A 22,827-nucleotide genomic window follows, 5' to 3' on the forward strand; every position below is an offset into this window, starting at 1 on the left:
GTAGTTGCTGGGATTTTACTGTTTGATGGAAATGTGCCATTGGCACATAGTTTTATTATTGATATTGATATATTATGGTTTTATATTTTATAATTGATGTTTGTTGATATTTAATTATATTAATTGTGATTTTATTTGTATTTTGTAATAATGTGGGCAATTTGTAATGATGTGACTTATTTGTATGTAAACCATTTTCACAGAATCATAGAATAGTAGCATTGGAAGGTGCCTAAAAGGCCATCTAGTCCAACCTCACACTTTGAGCTCACTTGTGACAAAAGCAGTATATAATAATAATAATAATAACATAATATAAACATCCCCTGGGATTTTCATCAGGACTCTGGTGGAGAAGAAAGAGCTGACTTCCTCTGTCTGCCAAGGTTCCAGTCCTGGTTATTCCCTTTGCTGCTGCTGCTGCAACAGTGAGTGAAAGAAGTAGGAAATTCGAGTGCTGCAATAATTGTGCCAGTTGCTAAATGGCGAACAGGGGCTTGAGCAGGAACACTGGTGCTCCTTTGCAAGCTCCTTCTGTGCAGCCTCTTCTTTCACCTCCTGATTGCATTGTTATGGGTTCGGGGTTGAGATGGATAATTTCTGTGAGTCCCCTTCCAGGCTCTGATTTGGAGACTTGCTCCTGGGGGTGAGAAACCCACTCTGCTGGTCAGATGAGTTTCTTTTGTTAATCAGAGTGGCCAGGTGGGTTAATGGGTCTATCAAGTGCCCATTACCTGGTTAATGGGCCAGGGAGATCCTATTGTTATTGAAACTCTTCAGGAAAACCCCTCCCCTCCTGGGGCCTAGGAGAGGTTTGTGTTTTTGGTGTGTCTGAGAAAGGCTGGGAACTGGAGGCAGGCAGAGAGACTGGCTCTCTGCACCATGGCTTTGGGGTGCCTCCTGTAACCCTGATGGAAAAGCTGGATATTGGACTGCTGATGCCTTGAACCTCTCCATCCTAAGCTCAGGTTGGAATGTGTGTAAATCAATAAACCATATTTCATAAAGACACCACAGTCTCCGCTGACCTTCCCAAGGCAACCAAGCCCAGGGCGAGCACAGGAACCCCTGGAAATCTTACCACTCAGAGATTGGGGTGGCACGCAACAGCATGTTTAATCAGGCTTTAACCCCTCATTAAATAAGCAATCATAGGGCAGGGCAGAAAGAGGAATTACAGCCTGTCCTTCTCCCACCCCTTTCTGATTGCATGCTTAATCTGGGTTTTAAACCTTGATTAAACATGCAATTTTAGGGAGTGGAGGGGGCTGCGTGCAGAGACACTCCTTTCCTTTGCCCCCAAACGGAGTGCAGAGAGGGGGGTTCCATCCTGTGGATGCTGTGGCAGGCCACAGAATGGAAGCCTCTGCAGAGGCTTCAGGCTGCTGCGTCTCAAAAGCCAGCCCTGCAGGGAAGGCTCTTGTGACGCAGCAGCCGACAGGATTCCTCTCTCCTCAGCCTTCCGTCCAGTGTGTGTGGGGGGGAAGGAGATGCTCCGTCTTCTTCTCCCGTTCCGCTTCCGACCATATATGTAATTAAGGTTTTAAAAATCCTAATTAAATATAAGCTCTGTCCCCAGATTGCTTTGAGGAGGGCTCTGGGTTTGCCCTGGGCAGGTTGGCCTGATCCAGGGTCCCCAGATCAGGGCCCTAGGGTGGATTGGGGGGGCTGTGTACAGCTCTGATTTATATACTGCTTAATACTGTAGTTTCTAAGGTGTGTACAACAGTTACACAGAACACATCATAAAATATGCCCCGGAAGTTGTGTGTGCATTCGGCATCGCAGGTCCTTTGGCCTGAGTATCAAGAACACTTTGGAAAAGCATGAACCTTCCTTCCATCGCCATAAAAGGAAGTGGCGCTGCCCATGAATTGACTGCATGCACACAGCAGCCACATTGCCCAGTCGCGGGGGTGGGGGATGGGGCCCTTACACCAGCTCCCTCCCATGCCTATGAGCCTGCAAAGGGTCACAGATCTGGCCCCAGCCATCCTCTATAAAGCCTGCCCCCCCACTCCTTGGCATCCAAACTCCCCAGCCTCCCCAGCATACCTCCATCATGTGCTCAAGCTCACTTGGGTGTGGATTCTCCAACAGCAGCCCCTGAAGCATCTCTTCAAAGCTGTTTATGGTCTGATGGTGGAGCCCCTAAAGCAGAAAGAGGCAGCAGACATTAGCAAGCCTTTTAATTAGCGACCTTATCCCAGTCTACGTCTGTGTTGGAACTGCTTTTAAAGATGTTTTGTTTTAATAGGTTTGTGGAGAAACATATTGTTTTAATGTGTTTGAAAGTCTTTTGTCTTTAAGATGTTTTAAAATACTTTTATGGTTTTTTGTTTGCTGCCCTGGTCTTATTCTGGGAAGAAGGGCAGGAAGTAAATCTAATAAATAAAATAAAACAAACATCACACAGCCTAACAGGAGGAAAAGGCAAGGCAAAGCTGTGGGGTGTGAAGTCTCACAGCCTGACCCAACCCATGTGGTTGAGGGCTTACAATTAACTCAAGGAGCCTTTTCTTTGCCCTGGGCTAGCCTCCAAGGGAGGCCCTAGAGTAGAGTAGAGTAGAGTAGAGTAGAGTAGAGTAGAGTAGAGTAGAGTAAAGGAGATATTCACTAAACTGCTGGGCAGGAGAAATCTTTCATGGTCAGTTCTTTGGCTAAGGAGGAAGAGTGAGCTGGAGACAACCCTCCCTCCCACACATGAAAAAATGACAGCTCCACACCTCCCTTGTTTAGATCAGTCTAGTGGAAAAGGAGTTTCTGGCACTAATGGCTACTGAACCAGTTTTATGTGCTGGGCGGGGGGTGGGTGGAGCAGTGGGGCAGATAGATGTGTGGGGGAAGACTGAAGAGCTCCACAAGGGTCCTTGTGTTTCACCCCCTACACCCATGAGCACTTGGAGAAAAATATTGATCCAAATGACAAGTTCTAAAATGACAACATTGCAACCCACAACAAAATTGCTCCAAGGGCTGTATCCAGAGGGTATGTCAAAGTCCCCTTCCCTGCTCCCACAGCAGAGGTTTGTTTTTTATTAAGGCATTGCTATAATACCCAATCAACTAAATGATAAATTTTAAATTGTAAAATACAGCTAAAGCAATCAATATACAGAAAATACAAATGTGAACCTGTACAAAAAAAGCACAAGGTCATCACTAGGCAGTATAAAATCAAAACAAATGAGAACAACCCTAAAATTTAGCCTTGAGAAGAGAAGACTGAGGGGAGACAGGATAGCACTCTCCAAGTACATGAAAGGTTGCCACACAGAGGAAGGCCAGGATCTCTTCTCAATCATCCCAGAGTGCAGGACACGGAATAATGGGCTCAGGTTACAGGGAACCCGATTTCGACTGGACATCAGGAAAAACTTCCTAACTGTTAGAGCCATACGACAATGGGACCAATCACCTAAGGAAGTGGTGAGCTCTCCAACTCTGGGTGGCTGCCCAGCTATATATTCAGATATAAATATCTTAATGAGCTGAATACACATGTGGTAATGCTCAATCCTGTAAAAGTAAATGTCAGCCTCTGTGACACACTGCCTGGAAACTGTGATATTTGAATGGCTATGCATAAATTTGCATTTCCACACTTATTCTCATCTAAACTATAATCAGAAAAATATGTTGCTGTTTTAGTAAGATACATAAAGGAGAAGGGCTCACTTTGATATCAGCTGCCTGCTCATCTACACAACATTGCTGTTCCAGGATCTCCACTGGGGCCAGACAAAACACACTTTGGAAGGAGGCGCAGAGGAGGTTGGATTTTTTCTCTCGCTCAAGGAGAGGTTTCAGTTTGCTGATGAAAGAAAAGTACACCCGAGATTTATCTGCAACAAGAAATGATGATTGTGCCCAGGTGGTTTCAGCCTTGTCTCAAACTCAGAGCTAACTTCAGTCCCTTAATGAGAAGCAAAGGCCACACCGGGTGAGGATTTATAAGAATTCTGGGGCTGTAAAGTTGAATGACGTTGGCAGGTAAGGGAACTGTTCAACTCTGAGAGCAACACAGCTCAGTGGTAGGGCACATGTCTTGAGCTGTTGACCTCCAGCATCTCCTCTTAAAGATTCTCAGGACCCTCCTCCCCTCTGCCCAAGGCCACACAGTAGTTTCCTGGGCTACTACATGGGCTAGACAGACCAATGATCTGTGTAAAGGCAATTTCAAGAATCTGTGTGGGTGGACCAATTCAATGCATCTCCCTGCCTGCAGGAGGCTACTGCTGCTGTTAGCTGACATCTCACCGGAGAATGATCCACCCATGAGAATGGGCTTACCAGAAGCCCACCTATCAAAAGATTCCCTTTGGTCTGCTCTGTGGCAAAAACCAGGTCAAGTTTTTTTGGTAACAATTGTGAACCTATGAACCGACTGGTGAAGGGTGGGTAATATTATCACCATCATCATGATTATCCCTGCTAATTATTATCATTAGCCCTTTTATTTTTATAATTATTAGCCCTACTAGGTCAGGCCAAAGGCTCATCTAGAAGAAGAAGAAAAAAAAGGTGGGGGGGACCCAAAATGCTTGAAAAATATATTTATTATGACAAAAGCCCAACGTGTTTGGGCCACTCTGTGGTTTGGCCTTTGTCAGGGGCTGTAAACAAAATCATGATTTGGCCAAAACGTATTGGGCTTTTGTCATAACAAATATATTTTTTCAAGCATTTTGGGTCCCCCCCGGTTTTTTTCTTTCATTTTGCTTTTGGATGCTTGCCACCTTTTGCTGTTGCAAAGGCTCATCTAGCCCAGCCTCCTGTTCTCCCATTGTCCAACCAGATGTCTCTCCTGGGATGCTCGCAAGCAGGACTTGAGCATGACAGCACTCTCCCTATAGTCCTCTGCAGCAACTGGCATTCAGTGGTGTATTGCTTCCAACACTGGGGGTGGAACATAGACATCATGGCTAGCAGCCAATGAGAGGTTTACCCTCCATGCATTTCTCTTTTAAAACCACCCAAGCTAGTGGCCATCACAACATCTTGTGGGAGCATATTCCATAATCTAACTATATGCTCTGTTAACTGTATTCAAACAAGTACTTTTTGTCACTGACTCTTCTAACATCCAGCTTCAAATTCTAGTGTCCAGATGTCTCCAAATTCTAGTACTATGAGAGGGACAGGGAGAGGATCCCTGTCCCCTTTCTCCACACCATCCATACTTTATACACCTCTGTCATGTCCCTCCTTACTCACCTTTTCTCTAAACTAAAAAGCCCCACATGTTGTAACTCAGGGGTCCTCAGTGTGCCTCCCAGTGCCCCCTATAAGCACCTGTGAAATGTCTCCATAAATATTATCTCAAAAATCCGCAACACACAAGGCATTGTTTGCTATTCTTGCCTCACTCCTGGTTGTATTGGCTCAGCATCTCCTACATTAAACACACACCCTTAAAACATGCCCACATTGCCTTGGATGCCAAGTTTGGAGCCCATCCTCCCATTCTGGGCAGAGGAGCTTCTATTTGTGCATGCAACAGTGCCTGAGGAAGCCCCCTTTATGCCACTTGGGCTCCCTTGGGGTGAAGGTTGGGATATAAATTCAATAAATAAATAAATTCCCCACATTTGATGGGGTGGATGATTGGCAGGGGGGAATGCCCATGCCATTTTGTGGTCCTGTTTCTTGTTCTGCTCTTCTTGGTGTGGCAGCCATTTTGTGTTACACCAAGCTCCCTTGGTAGCCATTATGTCATGGGTGCCCGTTGTATGTTCTCAAAATTCCAAATGTCCCCTATGTCCCAAAAATGTTGGCAAACCTTGTTTTATTCTTTCCTCATAGGGGAGTTGCTCCATCCCCTGGTTCCTTTTTGTTGCCCTTTTCTGAACCTTTCCGTACAATATTATTTTTGGGGTGAGGTTACCAGAACTGAATACAGTATTCCAAGTGTGGTCGCAGATTTGTACAATGGCATTATGATATCAGCAGTTTTATTTTCAATCCCTTTCCTAATAAACCCTAGCATGCAGTTAATCATTTTCACAGCTGTCATACGTTGGAGCAGCATCTTCATCAAGCTATGGACTATGACCTGCCCCAAGGTCTTGTTCCTGGTCAGTCTCCACCAGGTCAGAGCCCACAAATGTGTATGTGAAACTAGGCTTTTTAGCTACAGTTTGCATCACTTTACACTTGCTTACACTGACTATCATTTACCATTTTACTGCCTATTCAATCAGTTTGGAGTGGTCCTTTTGGAGCTCCACACAATCCTTTTATTTTAACCATCCAAAACAATTTGGTACCAACAACAAACATGGCTTACTTGCTACTTAACTCTAGATCATTTATGAGCAAGTTAAAAAGCACAGGTCCCAATGCCAGTCCTTGAAGGATTCCACTTTCCACATCCCTCCTTTGGGAGAACTGCCTATTTATTCCTATTCTCTGTTTCCTGTTTCTTAACCAATTCCTTATCCACAAGAGGACCTCTCCTCTTATTCCATGACTGCTAGGCTTATTCAGGAGTCTTTGGTGAGGTACTTTGTTGAAAGCTTTTTGACCTTCCAAGTACACTATGTCAACTGGATCACCTCTATCTGTATGCTTGTAAGAACTCTAGTAGGTTAGTGAAGACTTATCTTTGCAGAAGCCGTGCTGGTTCTGCTTCTGCAAGGCTTGTTCTTCTATATGCATGATAATTCTTTTTGCAGTACCATTTGAGGAAGACAGAGGTAGGAAAGGCACTTTCTCAGTTTTATCTCTCATGCAATTACTACTTTGCACTTTTGAGACCTCTGACTGGCTAACTCGTTTTGCACACTGTGCAATCCCTGGCAGTAATCAGCTTTCCCATGGTTGGAAATGGTGTTGGGCATTTGTGCCAAAAGCACAATCCTCTTTGCTCTAATATGAGGGCAACTCTGATTTGTCTTGATAAGATGAAATACGTATCACTACAACCATAGGCACACAAAAGCTACCTTATAGCAAGACAGACCATTGTTTTGTCTAGCTTGATATGGTCTATGCTGACCAGCCGTGGCTCTCCAGGGTTTCAGGCAAAGAAAGTTCTTTACCAGTCCAACCTGGAGATGCTAGGAGGGATAGAACAAGGGATGTTCTTCATGCAAAGCAGATGGTGTCATCACTGAGCTACAGCCATTCCCATAAGCCAATCCCCTTAGAAGACACAATATTTTTTGCAATGTGCTCTTGAATACAGCCAAGAGTGTACCGTTGACTTTTACTTCCCCCAAATTAGAAATGCTGCTAGTCCTGCTCCTGACCTGAGTTCTTTAATGATGTACATTGCATCCTGACGCACCGTGTCAGCCAGTGTGTGGACGGGTTCTCTTTCAATCAGCACCTGCCAGTCATTACAGGGACATAGTGTGAGTGTAGCTGGACAGGAGGCTCAACTCATCTTTGCAGGCATCCTAGTTCTGTACAGATTGACCAGCAACTGAGCTGTTACCTAAAGAGACCAGCTCCTGTGTCAACAATTGTCCACCTACCACTCAGGTTTCTCGTATGCCAACATGGGGAGTGTGAGGGAAGACAAGCTTCCTCTGCTTGCCATGGTTGCCTTAGGAGTGAGGCCAGCTGTGCAAGTGGCACATTCAGTAATCTGCCACCGCTTCCCTTTTTTCCTGTAACCTTGGCAAGGAGAAATTCCCAGGGGTACCAGCCAGGCAGTTGCCTTGGATGAGGGAGCAACCGTCAACAGGACCCCAGGGTAGCTTGCTTTCCTAGTGAGTCCCTGTAGGCACCATGGGGAGCCAACTGGGGCAACAAAAGTCCCTTCAGCTGGTCTTAGAATGCACTTCAACCCCAAAGCAAAGTTCAAACAAGGCTTTAATAAGAATAAGTCTAAGAGACTGAAAGGAAAAGACAGGTTGGTACTTTAGGGAAAAAAGCAAACAAGCATGGAAAATATACCCAACCTATGAAAGGCCAGTGCATTACTCAAACAGGCAGGCCGAGTCACTTCAAGTGGAGAAGCAGCAAGAAGCTGTGGCCAACGGTTGCAGGTGTGGGACAAGGACTAGAGGCAAAACATTCTCTATTTGTGGTATTTTGTGCCCAGGTGACCTCAAGGAACAGCTTGCTTTGTGCAGCCAGGTTTGGCTTGCATGTACACAGGAAAGCACTCTTAACATGATCTGCAAAGTTGGGAGATGGGCGCTTAAGGTGTTGATGAACACAAACAGGATATCACAAAGGATTGCTGAGCTTACAGATTCAGAAGTGCAGGGAAGATGCAGCATCCTCACTTAGAAGAAATGCAGAGAAGGACTTTGTTCACAGGAAGGTTCTCAAAAAACAAGGCCTTGAGTTCCTCCCCTCCCTGCCTATTTATATGAATGCACTTATTGCTCAGGTCAGGAGATCAGCCACTGCGTGGCATCCAAGGTCTTCTTCACTGATGTTGGGCTCCACAGAAGCTGAATCTGTGTTTGGAGGATGTGCTGCTTCTGGTAGACATCAGATCCAGGCACATGCACACACACTCCCTCCCTGCCTCCCTCCCTGCCCCCGACTATGAGAGTAACCAAGCACAGCCAAAGCCGGCTTTTTCATCATTCTACATGTAATTTTGGTGATATGTAAATAGTGCAGGGGTACCCAACCTTCTTTGAGCCCATGAGCACATACGGTAATCTAAGAAAACTTCATGGACACCAATTTCATAGAAGGAAAAAGTGATGCTTAGATACCCCTCCCCCAAAAACAGTCAAAACATCTAAACCTTCCTAAAACAGACCAAAAAAAAGGCAATGTCTCCAAGCAATGAAAGAGGCAAACAAACCCACCAACCCACCCTCAATGTAAAATAAAAATTAGAGCTGGGTAGGGCCTTGCCGTGTGCCGGGGGAGGTGTATTTGAGAGTTTCATGGTGCCCTTGGGTGCTACTTAGAAGGACCCAGATGCAGTGAAAAAGCTGAATATCTAATTCCCCTTTTATATGGACTAGAAGTTATACTCAGATTCCTCTGTAAAAATGGGGTAGATTACCATTTTAGGACTTCATCCACAAGAGTGGCAAGAGTGTGCAAGTTACACAAAGCAGATAAAATGGAACAGCAGAGCTTTCACAGTTATAGACAAATCAATACTAGTTGTTAATGGAAACAGGAGGCCACTTTAGGTAGCTCTTTCAAGGGAAACATGTATTCCACTGTAATTGTGCTGTAGACGAATTTGCTAATTTTATCTTTGCAACAACCTGTGAGGTGGATTGAGCTGGCCCAAATCTACCCAGTGAGCTTCATGGGTGAGGGTTAGATCCTACCCCCAACTGGTTCTGGATAAGTGGCTGGATACTGAACATAGACACAGTTCGACCAGCAGATGAGGGCAGACCATTCTAACAACCAGAAAAGGGTGGGGGAGTATGCTTATTCAGATCATTATCTTATACATGCAGCAAGTCCCAGAGGCACAGTCAGATTAGCCTATGGCTGGGTTCATTTGCAACAGGTTTCTCGGCACAGAGTGAGCAGCATACTTACTACCAGGCATCCCACAAGTGGTGTTTTCATGCGCAGCCGTATGTCTTGCGCTTTACCTGTTGCAGAAATGGCCTCAAGGAACATCAGCACAGCAATCAAAAAGTTTTTCTTCAGATTCATGTCCTAAATCCAACCCCAGAGCAGAAAACAGACCCACTTTACCAAACAATGCTAGACCATTTTGTAAAGCTTTATAGGCAAATCTACCACTACAAATTCTTCTTGTGTACTAAGTGCCATGAAGCTAAAATGATGAAACAGAGATGATCATACTTTGGACACATAATGAGAAGACCTGATTCACTAGAAAAGACAATAATGCTGGGAAAAACAGGAGGGAAGGCCAAACAAGAGATGGATTGATTCTATAAAGGAAGCCACAGAGCTGAATTTACAAGATCTGAACAGGGTGGTTCATGACAGATGCTCTTGGAGGTCACTGATTCATAGGGTCGCCACAAGTCGTAATCGACTTGAAGGCACATAACAACAGCAACAGAACTAAGTGCCAGGTATGCAAGGTTCAAGTGACCATTGAATCTAACAAAACAACTTAAGCTCAACTAAAAGGGTGCCCTTCCAATTAACCAGTGAGCAGATTTTTAATTTTTTTTAATGCAACCACTTTAAGAAGTTCAGATCCAAGAACCATTTTAAAAGAGGAATTTATTGTCAGTTCTCACACATAGCATGGATGTCTGTTACTATTTAGATAGCAATTTAAAACATATTTGTTCACCCAAGTATTGAATCTTAAATTGGCTCTGGTATTCAACAGTTCTGTTGCAGTGCGCCTTTATTATATTGTTTTTTCATGTCATTTCTAGATGGTTATTTATTATTTAAGTATTTATATACCACCCACTTGCAGAACATCAGAGCAGTGTGAAGCAACATAAAACATTGAAACGTGATACAAATTGATTCTGTTTTGTATGTTGTGCACCACCTTGAGTTCCTTGAGGCTATAGCTAACTAACTAAAGTCTCTTTTGAGATTATGCCTTTTATTACACACAAACTATGCCTTTTGCTTGAGGATGCAATCTCAATTGATTTATTTGATCAAATAAGATTAACAATTGGGTCAGAACCTTAAAAGCCTCACTGAAGTAAAGGGAACAAGAAAATGTATTCTTCAAAAGCTCCTGTTCATTTGAAATGGACAAGTGTCCAGGGTGGGTAATGAAGAGGCTACGTTTGTGGCTGACACACCCAGTTATTCATAGTAGTGAACAGACCCCCATGGGCACTGCAAAGGACTCAAAAGCAACTGAGTTTTGAGTTTAGGAAATATTTGACACTTAACCTGCTTTGCAATTTTGAGGCCCATTGTCCCAGTTGGCAGAGATCCTTTTGGAGATCCTTGCAGTTTGCTTGTGATTTAATAAAGACCTGACCATTGTCATCCACTGCCTCTGTGACTTTGAGATTGTTATTATCATGTACTGTACTTGGAGTTGCCGTTAAGAGACAGTGGGCAACTCCAGCAAAAGCAGAACGCTGCTGCCCAACTGTTAACTTGCACCTGCCAGCTCTGACTCCTATGGCATCCATTTGGTAGCACAGGCACTGGCTGCCAAACATTTTTCAGGATCTATTCAGGATGCTGGTTTTTATCTATAAAGCTCTCAAAGCTCAGGCAATGCCTCCTCCCATGTGACACCCCCCTTCCCAGATTTAAGATCTACTGATAAGGCCCTGCTGAAAATGCTGTCCTATGTGGAAGCCAGTTTGGCCTTCATACTGTAGCTCCAGGGCTCTGGAATAGCCCCCTGATGGGCAGCCTCCATGGCACCTTCTCCTTTGCCACCCTTCTGGAAGCAGACCAAGAGCTTTCCTTGCTGTGGAGCTTTGAGTGTACAGGAAGGCCCTGCTTTTCGGCATTCTGCTGATGGGGCAGCTTTCAATTAGAGTAAGGCCACACTCATATGGCGCTTGTTCTGCTTTTATGGCGTTTTTCGGGCGTCAGGCGCCATTTTATTGATGGAGTTCTGCTTTTCCGTGGGTTTCACTTTTAGGCAGGGGTCTGGAACGTAACCCGCCTTATGAGTGGAGCCCTACTGTACTAATACAAATTTCTCTGCTTAGCTGTTCATTGGCTGATGTTGCTGTTATTTCATTTTTGGTTTTAGGAACATAGGAAGCTACTTTATACTGAGACAGGAATTTTGTCCATCTAGCTCAGTATTGTCTACACTGACTGACAGCATGCAACATCACTATTGGATATCTGTATTGTAAATGGTTAAAACAGAGTTCATAATTTAAAAAAAAAACAATTTGTTGTCTACAACTCCACCCCACCCCACAATAACATAATGCTCTGTCAGCCTTTCTCAGAGGAATTTAACACATGGGGGGAGCGTGTGCTGTTCCCTTGGGAGACTGGAAGGCACTCTGCTGCTGCCGTTCCCTTGAAACACACTCAGAAACCAGGCTCTGAGCCACAAAGGCATAAGAACACAAGGAGAGCCTGCTGGATTAGGCCAGTGGCCCATCTAGTTCAGCATCCTGTTCTCACAGTGGCCAACCAGATGCCTTAATTGGAAGCCCACAAGCAGGACCTGAGGGCAAGAGCAGCACTTTCCCCTCCTGCCGGCTACCAGTAACTGGTTTTCAGAAGCATTCTGCATCTGACTATGGTGGCAGCGCTCAGCCATCAGGGCTAGTGGCCATTGATAGCCTTGTCCTCCATGAATTTGTCTGATATTCTTTTAAAGTCATCCAAGCTGGTGGCCATCACTGCCTCCTGTGAGAGTGAATTCCAGGCTTCCTCCCTCAACACTTCCTCAAGCCTTATTACAGAGACTGCCTCCAACATCAAGAACTTCCATATGGGTTTTGCACACAGACATTGCATTTGTCACATATCTTCATTCCATGGGGATATTGTGGAAAATAAAACCTCTGGGAATGAGCTCCAGTAGTCTCCACCACTGCTTTGGAGAGATTTCGAAGCTCTTGAGCAAATTTAGGCTTCTGACCTAACTGAATCTGTCCGTTTCTGTTTCTCCCAGTTTCTCGTTTTTCTAAAGTTCAATTCTCCACATCAGTTTGTAATTTTTTTAAAAACAGTCCTTATGAACATAGTCAGAGGCAGCAAATGCCAGTTGCTGGAATCCAGAGGAGGGGAGAGTGCTGTTGTGCTCAAATCCTTCTTTAAGGTTTCCCATTGTTGGACTAAATGAGCCACTGGCCTCATCCAGCAGGTTGTTCTTATCAGCATTTCCCCTCATATATACATTACTAAATGCAATTTTCCCTCTCACACACATTTTTGCAAACCAATTTACCCTGATATGATGCATTTTTGTACGTTATTTTCACTAAGATATGCATTTTTATACACATTGTATCCTAGTATATTTTTGTACATATTACTTCGCTGGTGAACTGCAGTGCAAAATTCAGAGAAGTGCAAATTTAATAGGAGGGCTGTGTTTCAGTTGGCATATTGTTTAGGAAAGTGCAAATTAGATAGCTTCCCTTTTACATGCAAACTATATCCAATTTCTCCCCCATACGTAGCCTTGACTTTGGGCGGACAGATCTGTCAATATCAGTTCTCTCAGTTTCTCATTTCTCCAAACCCAAATTTGGTTCACCACATTTCTGCAGCAGTTTGTGATTTTTTTTAAAAAAAAATCCTCATGACAATTCACCGTTTTAGTGTGAATTTCTCCTAATAAGCATGCTTTTGTATGCAGTTTTGACTAATGTACAAATTTTGTAATCAATTTATCCTGATATAATGCTTTTGAATGTTATTTTCATTAATATATTCATTTTTATGCACACTTTCCTGTAGTATATGCATTTTTGTAAAAAAGTGTTTTGCTGGAGAACTGCATCACAAAATTCAAATAAATGTGACTATTAAAGGATGGCTGTGTTACAGTTTGTATATTGTTTTGGAAAAGTCAAATTTTATAAATTTGGCTTTAAATGTGAACTGAATTGAATTTCTGCCCCGTCCCTAGCCTTGATCCTCCAATCCTTTGCTAAGTGTGCTACTTTGGACTGTTTCTTATTTTGTGATGTTGAGTTCTCATAGCAATTGCACACTCAGCTTGAGAGATAACTTCTTGCAGGCCTCAGGATGACCACAATATAAGCACCCTTCTCCAGCCCTTTTCAGTGATAAGCCGCGACTCTTGATTAAGGATGAAGGAAAAATTCCATTCCATTCACACTTTCCGAAACAATAGAAGGATCAAAACACAGCCATTTTTCAAAATAAATAAATAAATAAAACTCACACTCCTCCGAATATCGCCATGCAGTTCTCCAACAATGTTAAGAAAAACACATTATATTAGGGAATATTGCTTGCAAAAATATGTACGTTAGTCAAAACTGTATACAAGTTTAAAATGTGTTTATTAGGAGAACTATGCACTGAACTGCTAACATGTTTTCATGCGGATGTTTTAAAAAAATATAATTGCAAATTGCAGAGACTTAAGATTGCAAAAATGAGAAACAGGGAGAACTGAAATTGACAGATCTGTCCATTCCTACTGTTGACACACAAACATGATACAGTTTTTCCCTCTAACATAAAGGCAGAAGTGTTCGCTGTACCATTGGGTTGATCATGAAATACTCAATCATTTTGGACAGGATAAATTCCACTCTAGGGAGGACTTCGTCTTTAATCCCCAGGGCTACTCGACCATAGCACAGGAGGAGGGTGTTCCACTTGCAGTACTGTGAGAAAAGACAGACAGTGTTGCCAAGAACCTGTTCAGCATCATGGAAAAGCCAGTATCAGTTGGAGGCATAAAGACAAGAACAAACTGGTAAAAGTTATTTTAAACCCATATGCAGAACCATTTTAAAACTTGCACCTTGCAAATAAGCCCAGAAGACTGCTTGGCTTGGGCAGAGACTGAATAGGACTAATGTTGGATACAATGCATTTAAAAAAAAAAATGATTTGCACAATTTCACCAGGGTGAAATTGCTTGAGTTAGGTTGTGATCCTAAGCACCCAAGAAGGCAGCTGACAAGGTTGGGCTGCTGGATCCTGAGAAGAGGGAAGGTCACATGTGGAGAATGTGATCAGAGCCTCCCTGGTGTGGCTGCAAAAGTTCTGCAGCTGCTGCTCTGAGCGCAGGGGGGGGAGCAGGAATGTGATGGATCTGCAGGACTCCAAGTTTCCTCAGTCCCCAGAGATGCCCCCCCCCAAATGCCTTGGAAATATCCCAGCCGAGGAGCCAGCATATTTAATTCCCTCTAACTGCAATCAATGGGAGGAGATTTTGGAAGGGAAAAATATGTGGGAAGCAAAAGCCCCTCCCCCTCTGAATGCAGGAGTGGCTCCACCAGTCAGGCAGGACAAAGTGAACCATAATTTGCATTTGAGGAAGGCAAAACTGGCAAAAAGCTTGTTGGGTTTCAATAACCTCCCTTTGAGTCTGTGGAAGAGTTTTAATATGTATCACTGCGGGGCGCAGGAATAACTGGACTGTTAAGACTGGTATTTGAAAGAATAAAGAAATGTAAGGTTCATTACTACAAAGAGGTAAAGTCATATATGCTGATGCAACCATGCAGCTTCCACGCAAAGAGCCATTGCTGAGAACAAAGACAGGAAGAGAAGGGAGGGACGGAGGGAAGGAGCAAAGCCTGCAAAAACAAGAAATGCTTTAGAGGAGGTATCAGCAAAGGGAAGAATAGATTGCCTTTCTGTCTAATGCCCCCTACTGGTTCAAGTCACTTGTAATATGCATTGGTGCTTTATTCCCAGCAGTCTGAATTCTACCTTATTTGGGTTTGGTACTGAATTTTCCATTAACTCACTTGTCTTTTATTGTTGCAGATTGGATTTTTATGTAGTGATTTTCCACTGCTATTTCTGAAAATGGATTTTTATTTTTTTAAAATCCACTTTTAAAATATTGATATTAAAAACAATAGTTTATTGATATTTAAAGTTATCAATATTTCCTTTACAAATCAATATATCAATACTTTTTTGTGAGGGAGAAAAATGGATCAGTAACAGCAGCAGCTGGCAGAGAAAGAGCGGATTCCAATTGATACCAGCTTGTATTGGTGATGGAATGCTTTTTCACTGGCACCGGCCCATAGATCCCATCCCTAGTCTGGCACAATGGCACTTATTACCTGATGAAGCAGAGAGATCCTGCCAAGCATCGCTGGGCAGCAAGTGCTGTACTGTGGGCTCCATCAGAAGTGGGAGAGACGCAGCCAACGATTACAGAGGGACAATGACCCAGCTGGAACCAAGCATTCTTGCCCCATAAAATGAACAGGCTAATGCAGAAGACACTACTCTCCAAGGGAAACCAGAGAGAAACACCAGACTTGGCTCATCATTATTAGTCTCACTGGTGTCACTTTAACAGGCTCCAACAATGGGCCAGTCATTTTGGAACTTCTCTAACTTGTTAGAAGTTAGAAGTTGTCTAACTTGAATCCCATCCAAAAGGAAAACATAACCTTCATGTGTACACTTCTGAATAAAAGATGTCCAAGTTCAAGAAAACATTGGTTTTGTCAAAACAGTAAAAAAAAAGGGGGGGGGGGAATGCAGCCACATGGTAATTTCCCTCCCCTCCCATTATAATTCTGAAATTATACCTGGCTGGTGTTTGGCATCGAGGTTTCATTGGTGGAATAAGCCTTGCTGAAGTTCTCCAAGACTTTAAAAACCTCATCGAGGTGGCGAGATGCAGCCAAGCCAACTGCAGAAGCAATGCCCTGAGGAGGAGGAATCGGCAAGAAGAAGAAATGATGAGAGGCTGTGTGTGTGCGCACGTGCATCCACATGTGCATGTGTGTGACTCCATCTCTGCAAGTAGGTGAGATGGACCAACCTGTATTTGTACAGCAAGCATTGTGAGTTACACTGAACTAACCCTGGGGCAGAATAGAAAGGAGGATTCTCTGAAAGGTTTCAGATAAAAATATGTTAGACACTTAGAGGCATGAAGTGGTAATTACGTGGGCACCTAAGTGGGCAAAGACATCTTCTCTGAGAGTACAGAGTTCTCTGTAACTGTGTGTACATCTGCCTGCCCACTGATGTGACCACCTGGTGCATCTGACAATGAAACTCTGGCCCACAAAAGCCTCTGCTACAAGAAAATATGTTAGCCTTTCAGATGCCACAGGACCCTTCACTGTTTTTATTGTAATAGAACAAACAAAGCCCTCCAGAATTGTTTTTAAAGCTTTTCAAGAGAGTTTCCTGAAAACTTTCTTTATTGCCCACCCCCAATCAAAAAAACCCTTTACTCCTCTTAGCTCCAGGGACTGGGCTGCATCATTCTGCCCTCTCATATGATTTTGCTTGCCATCCTGTTCCATCTGCATCAGGCAGCTGCCACAGGGAAAGCTATTTAAGTAAACACTGCACAAAGGACTCCAAAAGCCACCGTAGTCTAACCCATATTTTAAGAGCTCCAGTTGCTTGCCCTCACCCCCAAGTCTGTCATTAACTGCTTGAACATAAGAGCCTGCGGCTGGATCAGGCCCAAGGGGGCCCATTTAGCTCAGCATCCCGTTCTCACAGTGGCTGACCAGATGCCCCAATGGGAAGCCCACAAGCAGGACCTGAGTACTCCCAGTTTGTGACCTCCATTGGATATTCAGAGGCGTAAGTGCCTCTGACAGAGAAGGCAGAACATAGCCATTGTGGCTACAAGACACCGATAGCCTTATCCTCCACGCATTTGTCTAAACTGTGTTCATGGCTATTGCTACATCTTGCAGGAGTGAATCCCATAGTTAACTATGTGCAGTGTGAAGAAGCACTTTCTGTCATACATCCTGAATCTTCCCTTCTGCAGTTTCATTAGATGATCCTGAGTTCTACTGTTATGAACTTGGGGGCACCAGATATAATTTTATGCAGTTCTATCATGTCACCTCTTACCTTTTCTCTAAACTAAGAGGGCCCAAATGTAGCAACCTTTCCTCAAAGCGGACTTGTTCCATACCCTTGATCATCTTGTTGCCCTTTTCTGAACCTTTTCCAGCTCCACAATATCCTTTTTGAGGTGAGGCAACCAGAACTGTACACAAAATTCCAAATGCGGCTGCTGTCTAACCGCATTGTGATATCAGCAGTTTTATTTTCAGTCCCTTTCCTAATGATCCCTGGTATGGAATTCACCTTTTTCACAACTGCTGCACACCAGATCAGCATCTTCATTGAGCTATTCACTATGATTCCAAGGTTTCATTCCTGGCCAGTCACCACCAGTTCAGGCTCCATGAGCATATATGTGAACTTGGGGGTGGGGGATACCCCAATGTGTATCACTTTATACATTGACTTTCATTTGCCATTTATGTTACTGCCCATTCACTGAGGGCTCATCCACACGGTGATTTACTGTGTATCTGGTGCTACTTGCATCCTCTTTTAATTTGCATGGTTCACATGACATTGCAGGCAAGCAGAAGCTATTATGCAGTTTTCCCCTTTAAATCCATATTAACCCAATCCTGATATAATCTGAAAAGGGAAGGAAAAAATGTTTCCACTTTGTATCTTTAGGGCTTGCAGATTGCACGCTCAAAGCCACTTTCCTCTGGGACTAGGGAAGCTCACATTCTTCAGCTATATATGAAGATAAAATGTGCACAAGTTGCCTAATCCATGGAGAAGTGCCCTGATTATGGGAGCTTCTCTCCATCCTCTGGACCTGCCCACCTACACCCTCCCCTCAGCATCCCAGCCCAGGAAAGTGCTCCCCTTAGCTGCTTCCCTTCTCTCTCTCTCCCATATCCCAACTGGGCCAGGAGGGATAGCACTAGGACATGGGGCTTGTCCACAAATGGAATGACAATGCCGCCTTTCCCAGGAGAAGAACAGCTCCCTCCTCTCACCTTGGCTTCCCAAGGTCCTCTGTGAGACATGCCCAGGATATTGCAGAGCTGCTCCTGAACTAACTGAGAGTCATCTGAGACACGGAGGATGGCCCCATAATATTGATAGAGAAAGACCTGTTGGAAGAAGGAGACAAAGAGCCATGAGGGGCGCAGGGTGAGCCAATGAGAACTATGTGTATGTGATGTTGCCCAAATCCTCTTGATGTCATCTTTAATGGACACCTTTCTCCAAAGCATGTTACAATACACACACTTATCTAATGTCACCCATACAACCAACCAGCAGGCTCAGAGCCCCCAACTTCTCAAGTTCATGAGAGGATCTTCTTGCTCAGCAAAGCAAAGGTTTGAACCTGAGTCTCTCCTCCCCATCCAAACCCACCACCACACTGAGAGGGGATCATAGATTCATAGAACCATAGAATAATAGAGTTGGAAGGACCCTGTAACGCCATCAAGTCCAACTGCCTGCTCAATGCAGGAATCCAAATTAAAGCATACCTGGCAGGTGTCTGTCCAGCTGCCTCTTGGATGCTTCCAGTGTTGGAGAGCCCACCACCTCCCTAGGTCATTGGTTCCATTGTCATACCACTCAGTTCAGAAGTATTTCCTGCTATTCAGTCAAAATCTGGCTTCCTGCAACTTGAGCCCATTATTCTGTGTCCTGCACTCCGGGACAATTTAGAAGAGATCCTGGCCCTCCTCTGTGTGGCAACCTTTCATGTATTTGAAGAGTGCTATCATATCTCCCCTCACTCTTCTCTTCCCAAGGCTAAACATGTCCAGTTCTTTCAGTCACTCCTCATAGGGCTTTGTTTCCAGTCCCCTGATCATCCTTGTTGCCCTCCTCTGAACCCATTCCAGTTTGTCTGCATCCTTCTTAAAGTGCAGCGTCCAGAATTGGATGCAGTACTCAAGATGAAGCCTAACCAGTGCCGAATAGAGGGGAGTTAATACTTCATGCGATTTAGAAACTATACTTCTGTTAATGCAGCCTAAAATAGCATTTGCTTTTTTTGCAGCCACATCACACTGCTGGCTCATATTCAGCTTGTGATCAACAGCAATCCCAAGATCCTTTTCACATGTAGTATTGGTGAGCCAAGTATCCTCCTTCTTATAACTGTGCATTTGGTTTCTTTTTACTAGGTGTGGAATTTTGTACTTATCTCTGTAAATTTAATTTTGTTGTTTTCAGCTCAGTGCTTCAGCCTGCCAAGATCCCTTTGAATTTTGTTTCTGTTTTCCAGGGTTTTAGCTATCCCTCTCAATTTTTTATAATCTGCAACTTTGATAAGCATTCTCTGCAACTCCTCATCCAAGTCATTAGTAAAAATGTTGAAGAGCACTGGGCCCAGGACCGAGCCCTGTGGTACCATGCTCATTACCTCTCACCAGTTTGAGGAGGAATCATGGATAAGCACTCTTTCAGCACAATTCTGTAGCCAACTATGGATCCACCAGATAGTTGTTCCATCCAGCCCACATTTATCTAGCTTGCTAGTCAGAATATCTTGGGGAACTTGGTCAATCTTTGCTGAAGATGAGCTATATTATGTCCACAGCATTCCCACAGTCTACAAGGGAGGTTGTTGTTGTTGTTATGTGCCTTCAAGTTGATTATGACTTATGGTGACCCGATGAATCAGTGACCTCCAACAGCATATGTCATGAACCACCCTGTTCAGATCTTGTAAGTTCAGGTCTGTGGTTTCCTTTATGGAATCCATCCATCTCTTGTTTGGCCTTCCTCTTTTTCTGCTCCCTTCTGTTTTTGCCAGCATGATTGTCTTTTCTAGTGAATCCTGTCTTCTCATTATGTGTCCAAAGTATGACAACCTTACTTTCATCATTTTAGCTTCTGGAGACCATTCTGGTTTAATTTGTTCTAACGCCCAATTATTTGTCTTTTTCACAGTCCATGGTACGCGCAAAGCTCTCCTCCAACACCACATTTCAAAGGTGTTGATTGTTCTCTTATCCGCTTTTTTCACTGTCCAACTTTCACATCCATACATAGAGATTGGGAATACCATGGTCTGAATGATCCTGATTTTAGTGTTCAGTGATACATCTTTGTATTTGAGGACCTTTCCTAACTCTCTCATAGCTGCCCTCCCCAGTCCTAGCCTTCTTCTGATTTCGTGACTGTTGTCTCCATTTTGGTTAATGACTGTGCCAAGGTATTGATAATCCTTGACAAGTTCAATGTCCTCATGGTCAACTGTAAAGTCACATAAATCTTCTGTTGTCATTACTTTAGTCTTCTTGACGTTCAGCTGTAGTCCTGCTTTTGTGCTTTCCTCTTTAACTTTCATCAGCATTCGTTTCAAATCATTACTGGTTTCTGCTAAGAGTATGGTATCATCTGCATATCTTAAATTATTGATATTTCTCCCTCCAATTTTCACACCTCCTTCATCTTGGTCCAATCCCACTTTCCGTATGACATGTTTTGCGTATAGATTAGACAAATAGGGTGATAAAATGCACCCTTGTCTTACACTCTTTTCTATTGGGAACCAATCGGTTTCTCCATATTCTGTCCTTACAGTAGCCTCTTGTCCAGAGTATAGGTTGTGCATCAGGACAATCAGATGCTGTGGCACCCCCATTTCTTTAAAAGCATTCCATAGTTTTTCATGATCTACACAGTCAAAGGCTTTGCTGTAATCTATAAAGCACAGGGTGATTTTCTTCTGAAATTCCTTGGTCTGTCCCGTTATCCAACGTATGTTTGCGATATGATCTCTGGTGCCTCTTCCCTTTCTAAATCCAGCTTGGATATCTGGCATTTCTCGCTCCATATATGGCAAGAGCCTTTGTTGTAGACTCTTGAGCATTACTTTACTTGCTTGGGATATTAAGGCAATAGTTCGATAATTACTGCATTCCCTGGGATCCCCTTTCTGTGGAATTGGCATGTATATTGAACTCTTCCAGTCTAAACATAAGAACATAAGAACATAAGAAGAGCCTGCTGGATCAGGCCAGTGGCCTATCTAGTCCAGCATCCTGTTCTCACAGTGGCCAACCAGGTGCCTATGAGAAGTCCGCAAGCAGGACCCGAGTGCAAGAACACTCCCCTCCTGAGGCTTCCATCAACTGGTTTTCAGAAGCATGCTGCCTCTGACTAGGGTGGCAGAGCAGAGCCATCATGGCTAGTAGCCATTGATAGCCCTGTCCTCCATGAATTTGTCTAATTTTCTTTTAAGGCCATCCAAGCTGGTGGCCATTACTGCGTCTTGTGGTTTAGTTTTCCATATTTCTTGACAAATGTTTGTCAAAATTTGGACAGATTCAGTCTCAATAGCTTGTAGCAACTCTATTGGTATGCCATCTGTTCCTGGTGATTGATTGATTGATTTGATTTATATCCCACCTGTCCTTCCAGCAGGAGCCCAGGGCGGCAAATAGAAGCGCTAAAAACACATCAAAACATCATAAAAACTGACCTTAAAATACACCAAAACAAAACAACTTTAAAAACATTTTTTAAAAAAAAGCTTTTAAAACGTCTTTTTAAAAGGGTTAAAAAACATTGTTTTAAAAAAAATATTAAAAAGCAATTCCAACACAGATGCAGACTGGGATAGGTCTCAACTTAAAAGGCTTGTTGAAAGAGGAAAGTCTTCAAAAGGCGCCAGAAAGATAGCAGAGATGGCGCCTGCCTAATATTTAAGGGGAGGGAATTCCACAGGGTAGGTTCCGCCACACTAAAGGTCCCTTTCCTATGTTGTGTGGAATGGACCTCCTGATGAGATGGTATCTGCAGGAGCTTCTCACCTGCAGAGTGCAGTGATTGACTGGGTATATAAGGGATAAGAGAGTCTTTCAGGTATCCTGGTCCCAAGCTGTGTAGGGCTTTGTACACCAAAACTAGAACCTTGAACTTGGCCCGGTAGCAAATGGGCAGCCAGTGCAATTCTTTCAGCAGCAGGGTGACACGTTGCCGATACCCTGCCCCAATGAGCAGTCTTGCCACCGCATTTTGCACCAGCTTCAGCTTCCGGACCAACCTCAAGGGCAGCCTCACATAGAGCGCATTATAGTAATCCAGCCTGGAGGTTACCAGTGTGTGGACAACAGTGGTCAAGCTATCCCGGTCCAGAAACGGCCGCAGCTGTCTTGCCAGCTGAAGCTGGTAAAAGGCACCCCTAGCAACGGAGGTCACCTGGGCCTCTAGCAACAAAGATGTATCCAGGAGCACCTCCAGACTATGGACCTGCTCTTTCAGAGGGAGTACGACCCCATCCAAAGCAGGCAACTGACCAATTATCCAAACTTGGGAACCACCAACCCACAATCCCTCCATGTTGCTAGGATTCAGACTCAGTTTATTGGCCCTCATCCAGCCCACCACCGAGTCCAGGCAGCGGTCCAGGGCTTGCACAGCCTCTCCTGATTCAGATGTTACGATAAATAGAGCTGGTTATCGTCAGCATACTGCTGACACCTCGGCCCAAAGCTCCTGATG

The 22,827-nt window shown here is 43.9% G+C and overlaps 1 protein-coding gene across 1 annotated transcript in view; it reads right to left on the reverse strand.

The window, feature by feature from the left end:
- The window catches only part of LOC133363705 (maestro heat-like repeat family member 5), a 116,613-nt gene that overhangs the window by 66,531 nt on the left and 27,255 nt on the right, over positions 1–22,827 (reverse strand). Inside the window, exons 9-15 of the mRNA XM_061582974.1 lie at positions 18,348–18,464; positions 16,092–16,211; positions 14,067–14,192; positions 9,481–9,603; positions 7,254–7,333; positions 3,679–3,814; positions 2,056–2,151 (exon numbers count right to left, since the gene is read on the reverse strand). Of these exons, the coding sequence (XP_061438958.1) occupies positions 2,056–2,151; positions 3,679–3,814; positions 7,254–7,333; positions 9,481–9,603; positions 14,067–14,192; positions 16,092–16,211; positions 18,348–18,464 (798 nt within the window). The remainder of the gene's footprint in view (positions 1–2,055; positions 2,152–3,678; positions 3,815–7,253; positions 7,334–9,480; positions 9,604–14,066; positions 14,193–16,091; positions 16,212–18,347; positions 18,465–22,827) is intronic.

Source organism: Rhineura floridana, chromosome 9, assembly GCF_030035675.1.
Source record: "Rhineura floridana isolate rRhiFlo1 chromosome 9, rRhiFlo1.hap2, whole genome shotgun sequence".
NCBI classification, from domain to species: domain Eukaryota; kingdom Metazoa; phylum Chordata; class Lepidosauria; order Squamata; family Rhineuridae; genus Rhineura; species Rhineura floridana.